The 10631-nt window shown below is 38.5% G+C and overlaps 1 protein-coding gene across 1 annotated transcript in view; it reads right to left on the bottom strand.

Annotated features, from left to right (window-relative positions):
* Positions 1 to 2966: 2966 nt before the first annotated feature.
* oxct1a (3-oxoacid CoA transferase 1a) overlaps positions 2967 to 10631 on the bottom strand; it is a 46540-nt gene continuing 38875 nt past the window's right edge. Inside the window, exons 16-17 of the mRNA XM_088427280.1 lie at positions 4163 to 4264; positions 2967 to 4078 (exon numbers count right to left, since the gene is read on the bottom strand). Of these exons, the coding sequence (XP_088283406.1) occupies positions 4043 to 4078; positions 4163 to 4264 (138 nt within the window). The 3' untranslated portion in view covers positions 2967 to 4042. The remainder of the gene's footprint in view (positions 4079 to 4162; positions 4265 to 10631) is intronic.

The raw sequence follows: 10631 nt of genomic DNA, 5'->3' as shown, positions 1-10631 counted from the left end.
ACTGTTGAAAGGCACGTGGAGCAATGAGTATCAATAAGTAGGCGCAAATATTTTCCAACACATTATATATTCAATCTCAAATGCTGTGTCCTTGAATGCCCCCCTCTTTTCTTCTGTCATATTTCTAAAATATTTGTCAACAATTCCTTTCTCTCTCTTGTCCTCGGTTCTCCAGTGTCCTTGAGCGGTGTTGAAAGATAGCTAATTTAGCTCTCTGTTGGCCGAAACCTTCTACGTCCAAATGTTCTCCCCTTCATATTTTTCCATATACCCTATTATCTAGACATCGGGCACATTTAAAAACTTTCAGACTTTCGTTCTCATGAAATAAATGAACCGAAGTCCCTTATTCACATTTAAATGGGCTTTCACTGTCATATTACTGTCAAATATTGGATAAAAACGATAAACACAGCCTAACTCTTTGGCTCAGCCTGTTAGTGTCGAGAAGCTGACACCTTAAATGTTAGGTTTTTAATTGCGGAAGACATTCCGCCTGAAATCCTTAGCACTGATGTGTCACTGACACATGTATTCTAGATTATGTACTTTCTATGTGAAGTTTGTAAAAATCCCCCTTGAGGGACAGAAAAGGAGTGTTATTCTGAAGTCACTTTCAAGTGACTCATGAAGACGTACAATTAAAGGTTACATTAGACCCTATAAAATAAGAGGACAAACATGATCCAGAAAAAGGTCAACGATGGATTTGACGAGTATAAAAAGTGATGTGCCTCATAAAACTTCCAACATTCACTACCCTAGTTGTGACATATTGCAATAATGTGTTGAGCGGTGCTCCAGGCGAGTCTACTGTAAGGTGATTCCAAAATGCGTTTTGGCAGCTCATGCTAAGACCAAACACCTGATGAAGTCTTTTTTTTTTTTTTTTGTATAGTACAAGATTTGGTGATTTTGGACATTCATTTACATGACAAATAGCTCAAATTAGAGGTATTTGATGAAGAACCTGCCGCTGACATTGAAAATCTTTAAGGCTGTTGTCGTAGTATGTGCTGTGCTTGGTGTTAAGTAGGCTTCATTTTTTTCCATTGGTTTGCACACAGCAAGTAAGTTAGCTGTGTTTCTCTGTGTGCCATTTTTTGCTGACTTGAGTGTATTTGTTTGAATTATTATTTACTTTATTTATTTTACTTGTTATTTTAAGCATCAAGCCTTGAAGCCTTGTTTATACACTGTTTGAAAAAATAAATAAAAGCAATCAATAGACATGCTTGACCAAACATGATGAGTAATCATGATTAATAATCATTATTTCAATTTTGCACATAATCGTGCAGCCCTACAAGTGAGGATAGGATGGAACGGAAGCCCGACAGGCGGATCGGGGCTGTACCAGTCTGTCTTGGCGAACAAAGAGCTTTGTTTTTTGGCTCAGCTCGCTATTTACCGGTTGATGTACATTCTTACCCTCACCTATGGTCATGAGCTGTGCGTCGTGACTGTAAGAACAAAATCCAGTGTCCTCCGCAGGGTTTCCGGGCTTAGAGATAGGGTGAGAAGCTCGGTCATCCGGGAGGGACTCGGTGTCGAGCCGCTTCTCCTCCGTGTTGAGAGGAGCCAATTGAGGGTGCTTGGGCATCTGGTTAGGATGCCCTCCGGACGCCTCCCTGGTGAGGTGTTTCGGGCACGTCCCACCGGGAGGAGGCCCCGTAGACAACCCAGGACGCGCTGGAAAGACTATGTCTCTCGGCTAGCCTGGGAAGGCCTGGGGATCCCCCCGGAAGAGCTGGATGAAGTGGCCGGGGAGAGGAAAGTCTGGGCATCACGGCTCAAGCTGCAGACCCCGGACAAAGCAGTAGGTAATAATGGATGGATGGATGGATGGATGGATGCATGGATGGATGGATGGATGGGACACTAGATCCACTTTATGGTAGCACAAGAAGTCTCACAAAATTGTAGGGCGTCTCTGAAGACATGCCATGATCCTGCAACCTATTAGTTTTCTTGCTGGTTTTGTGGTCACCTAACAAGAAAAAGACAAAGAATGCAATCTCTAAATGTTGATTGTCCAGAAGAATTTTAAATTTGTACAATATATAAAGGCCTCTTGATCTTGGGTCCGTTCTTTATGTTTTGTGGCCTTCTAGCTTTGTTAGCTAAGAGAAAAGTTCCACTGTATATTCTGATGAAGAGTAATCATGCAATAAGATAAGACATTGGAGAAAAAGGAAATGCAGTCAAGATGAGACACTGGAGAAAAAAATCAAATGCGCAGTCATTATTCAGAAAGTGATATCGTTGCCGCCTAACCTCACATGCATATTACAATGTTTTCAGTTGTTTGTGCAGGTCACCGTGAACACGTGGGAGGTCTAAACAGATTTGCACGCAGAACCTCAGAACTGTGACCGGGCAAACCACAAGGCCCTAAATGCTTGTGACGTTTTTCATTAACAGCAGCAAAAAAATCCTTCCAGGTTTTACTGTCTTTTTTGTTTGACCCTTCACAGTGTTCCCCCGTGTTTTCTAGCACCACTGAGCTAACTAGGTTACAATATGCAAGCTTAAGGGGGCTCTCGTTGATTCATGAAGGGGCGTTCGGGATTAACATCAACAGCAGGCCGCCACAGGCACTGTCACTTTTGCTCAAGATTTTACGCTTGATGGACTAACCCAGCTGATCTTCAACCCAAAAATGGCCCGTGGGGCAGAATTCTTAGTTACGTAACGGCCCTCAGGTACTGCCACCGCCGCTCTATTCTAGTGCGCCAATCACATGGAGGTTGTCGATGCCAGCCCGCCGTTCCATTTATAGAAAAAACGCCCTGCAGCTGTTTGTTTCGGTTTCCAATTAGAATCAATTAAAGATACCTTGAAATTGGCTCACTCAAAGATGCAACACATGTTCCACAAGTCAACCACTACTGCATTTTATTGCCTGTACAAAAGTGCGGAAAGAGAAGGATTATGAGTTCAAAAAAAAACAACAAAAACACTCATGCTTTTTAATGTTCCACTCAGGCTTTTTAATGTGTTTTTAAATGAGGTATTGTCCAAAAAAGCTGTTTTATGTTAACATGCTCCATTTTGCGTTTACATCAACATTCTGTTGTATGCTAGATGAGGACCTGCGATTGCTTTTTTTTTCTTCTTCTCAGTAACACGTTGATTTTACAGTAAATAGGACTCCAAAAAAAAAAAAAATTATTGCACCATAAACACTCCAAGACTTGCATTTGACTAAAGAATATAAAAAAAAAAAATATTCCTGCAAATAGTGGCTGCAGGGGTTGATTCATAATGTTAACAGTTGATGATATTAATATCAAGTAAAACTGGAGTTTAATTGAAAACAACAGCTTCCTTCGATAGAAAGGCAGAAAAACAAAAAATAAAAACAGACTGGGCATAACAGTAAGATATGTTGCTCTCTAAACGTTAAATGCATACAAGTTCTTGGAGCGATCACACATTTTGGGTGTTGCCATATTATTTAACAACAGAATTCAAACAGATTAACTCATTTTAGAAAAAAAAATTCAATGCTCATAGGGTCAATGAATTAATACAAGCACTCTCTCCTTTCTGCCTTTTTTCATTTTTTATATATAATCAGTAAAAAAGGTAGGACTTTGAAATTCTGCAGTTTCTCCTAGTAGACTCGCAAATGGTCCTGATCTAAAATGGGGCATTGTTGTCATCTACTGATGGTTATGCATCATAGGTGTTTCCAGGCTAAACATTTGAAGTGCAGAAAAATCGACTTCCCCACCTATCCTCATTGAAAAAAACAGAATTGACAAGTGGTTAATGGCAGTCAATGTTAGCAATTTGTTTGTGAATTTGAGACATTAGAGGGAGGTGTTTATTTGGCTTTTTGAGGATGACACAACCGGCGTTTACGATGGAGTGACAGTCACTGTAGGGGTTGGGTTTGAAGCCACATTCAAAGCAATAACTCCCCAGCTGTGGACTTCTTGTTGTGTGATTATTCCTACCGATTGCTCCATTCAACTTTTAAAGAATTATTACACCATCACTTTGGCCTGTCTCAAGAATATTAGAAGATTTACTTCTAAATTTGCTGCATGGGCCTCAGGTTGGGGGATACCTAGAAGAAAAAAAAAAAAAAGTCAAATGAGTCAAATAGTCAAATGATATAATTTACTATTTGTTCGTGTTTCTAAGGACTCACCTCAAAGTCTGTACCGGTGCATTCCTTTATGTCATCTGGCGTGATGCCCTCCCACACTTCGATGAGAGTCAACCCTTTAGCCTTATCCACATCAAACACGGCCTGAGTGAAGAAAAGTAGGTGTTTTGCAAAAAAAATACCATGGCAGGCAGACAAATGAAAAAAAAAAAACAGAATTGAGTGTTGTGTGGATGTACTTGAAGATGCGAGGAGGTCACAGAACAGGAAACTCAGGCGACAATTATTTGAGCTCTTGAAAAATAATTCAATCACAAGAGGATGCAGATGAGCCCTTCAAGGTCAACTATGCTGTGAAACCTTGACTTATGTGTGACACTGAGCGTAACGCAGTAGGTGAGAAATTAATTGCCGGCAACATGTAACATTAAATAGTTGTGGTTTTAATTAAGAGGAAGCGATTAGTTGCCTACAATTATCACAATGCAGCCGGTTGGTACACACACACGCATGAAGACAGGCACACAAGCAAACAAACATTTTTTCATCTAAATTCTATTTCGATCATGCAAAATAGCGTGAGCAGCAACAGCCATCCTTTCATGTGTCACGTTTGCACCTCACTATTTGCTGTACTAACTAAAGAAAAATGACTTGAACATAGTTGACAAGTGTATGGGACACCAAACAAAGACACCGTAAAATCTTTTTTTAATAGGAACCGTACAAAAGGGTTCATCGGGTCTGGTAATCATATTCTTAGTTCATATGTTTTGTAATAAGCACATGTCATTTCTAGAAGGTTGCCAGCCGTAGTTTGAAACTACGTTATAATTAAGCAATATGTGCATTTCCGAAACTAACATAGCAAAGAGGATAACTAAGGGCTGTGAAATCCCTCTCCACAAGAGAAAAAATTGTGACGTCGCAGCTCCGGAAAAACTCGTAGAATAACCCATACAAACAATGTACAAGTACAAATTTTAAACAGATGAACAGATTTAAAATCATGAAAAAAACATCACTTTACAAAATGATTGAAAAATACAGTTAAGTAAACCTTAATCAAAGGCACGAGCAAGCAACATTTTTAACCTGAATTTGAAAGCATTCTTATTCTGTGCTGAGTTCACGTCTGTTGGCAACTATTTCTATTAGTGTGCAGCATAACGGCCGTTATGCCGCTTCACCATGTTTGCTTTGAACACTGGATTCCACTAACTGACAGCAAAAAGAAGAAGCAGCTCTACTGAATTTTAATTGAATCAGGATACAAACTACAGTATTCAGGGGATCCATTTTAGGTTCAATCTGAAATTTTATCCATAAGGTGAACACCAACATTTTAATGAGTGTATCAATGAAAATAACCCCTCTCTGACCATGTTAAATGAGTCCATTACTCTGTGTACACTACAGTGGAAGTTAGGGCTGGGCAATACTGGCAAAGAAGAACAGATTAAAAAAAACAAAAAACATTTTTTCCAATTGTTTTCCCCTTCCTATTCTTCAATACAAAAACAAAATTAATGAAATAGAAATTCCTTTCTATTCTATTCTATACCTGAGGTGTGTGCCTGTTTCCACCCTTTCTATTTTCTTTAAATATATTATTGGCTGGGGAGACCAGCCTGTCCACTGCCTTTGGCTTGAGGCATGCCCTGCTACATGGAACAATTCCGCGCCAGTCTTTTCCATTGCATATACGTATTGGTTCCTGATCTTTAATGATATGCACTGTGGCCTATTTCGTGACTCCTTCATCGTGCCCCTTCATCACACTCCTCCTCAGCAAGCTGCTTTTTAGCGGGAGTTTGGTGAATGACGCGGTCTTGTTCCCCATGCAAAGTTTGACATTTTACATACTCGGTTGGGTGCCTGTTTTAGATGCCAAAATGGGTTCTTTGTCATGGTAGAATGAGTAACACCGTACTGCAAAATTTGTTGCAAAAAAAGGCAGTAACACATCTGTCACCGCAAACCCAAACCACTTCCAAAGCAGTGGCGATACAACTCCTGTCTTTTAGAAACAAACGGTAGGCTTTCTGAAGCTGTAGCCATGTTGCGGTAGCCTTCGTTTTGGCTTGAGTGTGAAGTGGAATTCAATCAAAGCTGCATATCACCAGATTAACCCCGCATACGTGCATGTATTCAGTAAGGAGAAGCGCGACAAGAAGCACAATAAGATTGAGTCATATCAGTACCTAACTTGGTACAGTATATCGAAGTCATCCATGTCAGTATTTGATTGTTTTGATGTTGTACTGTTAACAGTCATTGATTTGTTTTTATACTTCAGAGTAAGCAAACATATTTAAAAATGGCATGAGCAAGAAAAAAAATGTATAAAACATTTATGTTAACATCATCTGTGGCATGAATCACCTTCATGTTTTATTTTACATTTCAATAGATATTTCCAAACAGGCTAATGCAAAAACAAAATGTATCAGCTCAAGCAATTTGAATTTCTACATCAGCATTAAAGTGATTTTTTTTTCCAATAATAGAAATTAGTTATGAATGTGCTTTATGAAAACTATAGAACTTTGTTTAATTATAATGTATATAATGAGTCACACTTTGAATTGAACTAAAGAAAAGAATGATTTTTCTAACCACGTTCAAAAGTAAAAGTACAAAATGACAGTTGTAAGAAAAAAAGCCTGCACCTCAAGCACATCCAACATAGAGGATGTCATTTGGGGCTGCATAAGAGACTTCACAATAGGAGCGCAGAAGACAAAGTGACCTGGGTCCTGTTGCTTCTCCCAGCGTGGAGTGACAGGCCGAGGCCTCTTCCACACAACGCCTGTCACGGATCAGCTCATTAGAACCACGCACACGCGCGTGGCAGGAGGCTGACATCTCACTCCAAAATAGCAAGACAGATGGAATGGCATAGGGAGTAGGAGGATATGCAGACACAAGCGCGACACGCGTCTCTTCATGTGACGCAAGTGTTCTCGGTCACTATGGAGCATTAAATATCGGTCGTCAAAAAAGAAGCTTCATACAAAACGGGAAATTGAAAAAGCATGAGTCATAAGCCGAAAATGATCGGAATTTAGCGGCATAAACGCTGTCAACTTTTACTCAGTTTTAACAAGTTGCCACTGGTGTACTGACAATCAGCAGGCACTAAATTATACTTTCCCTCACAGTAAGTGATTGCATGCACTGCTGGCGACGTATACATTGAGACCGCGGTATTTAAAAAAACAAAAAAACAAAAACAAAAACAAAAAAACCTGTTTGTGTTTAGGATATATAGAAAATTAACGCATTTTATGTCACATTTCCAAACATAGTCATTTGCTGCTTCCAAAAACACCTCAATAAAGCAAAAGCTATTATAAAATTTACTGTTTAGCAGTTATAGCAAAGAACAGCAAAATAGTGATTCCCATGTTAGCTGTTTTTTCAGTTTGATTAAAATTTACTGTCAAACGTCAGATTTTCAATTTGCTGGCTGGAATGATAATTGCTGTCATTGTTGAAAAGGCCACAGGTAATAATTTTCTGTGAAGAGTTGAATAATTCATTGGAGAATAAATTACAATTTTATTTAACTTCTCTTCCAGAGAGCTTTTCCAAATAGTAGAGACATAAGCAAACAGAGCTTTAGTCTCATGGAAGCAGCACAAAATGACCAAATGAGGTGATTTACTCACTTAACGCAATTCATGCTAGATTCTTTAACTGAAGTTGGATGACAACTCCAAGTCCAAGTGCCCAATTGCAAATCAATGTTGTCAATTCCGATGTATATCCTATACGGCTGTATTTACAGAGATACAACACATTAAACAAGCATTATGTTCAGCAACTAAATGAACAATACATCAATAACACCAATATAAAATACTGCATTTACTTGCTCTGTGCTGACTTTATCCCTATTGATTTCAATGAGGATACTCCCCGCTTTACTCCACAGTTTGCCTGCAATTATTTTGTGAACAAGGTTAATATAGCATACTTAAGCCGGCTTTAAAGAGTCCGTGCTTTCAATGTTTAGAATAGCAGCTACTTTTTAAATGTGTTTATTTGTGCTGTTTGAGAAGACATGGGTATTGGTCACCAATTGATCCATTTCAAGTATGTCTCATTCAATTAGATGGGGTATATGGGTGGTTCTAAGAAAACGTTGTCAATGATTTTGACGTATGGTGCCAAAACTGGTCCTGTGCAAAACGAGTTCATAATGATAGTTTTTTTTTTTTTTTTTCAAAGCAAATGTTCTTGCAGTGTGCTATGAATACATAAAGATTAGGCCCTTTGTTTGCAAGGGATAGTTTGATGTCGTTGTGTAACATATTGCCATGGTTGTTGCATGGATACCAACACTGATCGAAGGTCCAACTATTTTTAATTAGTATTTTTTTTAACATGTGAACAGCTTTACTACTTTCATACAAAGATATTCAGTTGGAAAGACGGATACAAATACCTAAACATTTACCTCTGAATGATTAAATGTACGGTCATTACAATCTAGGATCAAATGGATAGCCGAAATGTTATTAGCTGTTCGCTTTGCCAAAAACAAAATGTCATCATTGAAAATAGACACCACGCTCGATGCGTAAGGTTCTCGGTCATTTCTGAACCAACGAAAGAGATTTATGAAACTGTCATTTATGATTTATGAAAATGTCAACACTTTGAGGACCATTGAATTTTCAGTTGTTCTATACTTTCCTAAGTAGTTTCAATTGTACATTTTTTGGACTCAAAATGTAATGACTGACAGTATTGTTTCTGCCATTGTTTTGTTATATTCTGGATAGGATAGAAATCAGTAAAACAAAGTTATGTTGTGTTTAGTCTGCTACTCTTTAATGGTAACTGCTTTTAAAATGTATGTATTTTAAGGGTATACAGGGCGACTGTTTATATAGCGGTTTCGGCATGTCACAAAAAGGAAATAGTGCGACAACTATTTTTCACTAGTCAAAATACATTCACACAGTCGTAAGGGTGTTTATTTTATCACTGCATTATATATGCCCCATTGTAAACAGCACTGCCAAATCTGTTGAGGGAGAACAATTATTGACTCTCCAACTAAATCACCATCCCCAGCGCTCTGAGACGACAAGATGTCTGATTCTGTGTGTCTTTTTTCTCAAAACTGTCAATATACATATCCTCATTATACCAATTGAGAAAAAGAAATCATAATTGTGTCACTTTATCTCCACAGTGTAAATTAAGCCTAAATTAAAATGCAATAACACATCCAACAATAGCAAACTATCAACAGTATACCCAAAAAGATAATAGGTCTTTGGTCTCATTTTAGGACAACACCTTTGTATGAAATAGTGTGTGGCATAGTGCAAGGGAAATACAACAAAAATTCTGTTTAGAAGGAGTTATCGCTCCTGCCTTGTGTTGAGCAAAGACGGACCTAAGCTCAGCCACACAGCCAGTCACAAACAATAAAAGCAGACCAAGCATTATGATTCTCATTAAAGGAATCATTTGCCATGTTTATAGCCTTTCAATTCCTACAGATGATAGGGGTCATGCTGATTCTTCTGGTAATTATCTCCAAAAACTGACTTTTTCAATCACACTTGAACAAATTACCTCTCCATGTCAAACCAAAAAGCCTACTGAGTTGGAAATTATGTCCTCCACTAGCTAACGATGACAAAAGGTCAAATCTTGCATGCACACCTTCCCTGTCAGCACACAGTCACAGCAAAATCTCTACTTAATTAGATTGATAACAGGTCAGCTGGGAGAGTTAAAGCCAAAAACATCACAATCTTTTCATTGTATGCGGTCGGCCAGACCTGATTTAATCCATTCTTTTCAACTTCTAGCTGTTGGTGGAATTACCGAAGAATATCCACTCAATTATTAACCTAACAGGATTGTGATTTGAGTCTTGCTCTTCTATCATGGAATTACGGTTCGAATCTTACTCTTCTATGTCAAAACATGCACTTCCTCCATGTTCGGCCAAGTGACCTCTTTTGATATTCACAAGATTGAGGTGGCTGAGGTCAAAAAGTAAAATCCTCATATTAGATATATGTACTTAAAGTCTGGCCCCACAGTTGACAGCGATGTGAAGGTACTGCATCAAATTCACATGACTCTTGCAAAGCACATGACCCTTGGCATCACAAATACTGGAAATCAAATTGAAGAAGGCATTTTTTTTAACATTCAAATAAATAAAAAAGCAAACTGCATATTTGGCCAAGTGTCCAAAGGCATTACCTGACCAGGCTTGTATCTCAAGACCAGTGTTGAGAGTAATGCATTAAAAAAGTAATATAATTACTGTAATGCATTACTTTTTACTCTAACCTGGTAGCGCAATGTATTACACAGAAAAAATACTAATACAGTGGGCCCCCGGTTTACGAATCCCCCGTTTTACGTATTTTTCATCTTACGTTTTTTTGTTCCCCTCTTACCCACAAACCTTTTGTCTTACGAACCATCCAACATGCCGGTCAGTGTGTCCGCACTATTTTTTTCGCTTTGC

Source organism: Hippichthys cyanospilos, chromosome 1, assembly GCF_059441005.1.
Source record: "Hippichthys cyanospilos isolate Australia breed blue-spotted pipefish chromosome 1, RoL_Hcya_1.0, whole genome shotgun sequence".
In the NCBI taxonomy this organism is placed as follows: domain Eukaryota; kingdom Metazoa; phylum Chordata; class Actinopteri; order Syngnathiformes; family Syngnathidae; genus Hippichthys; species Hippichthys cyanospilos.
Note: the sequence above shows the minus strand (reverse complement) of the source record. Positions and strands in the feature narration are given on the sequence as shown.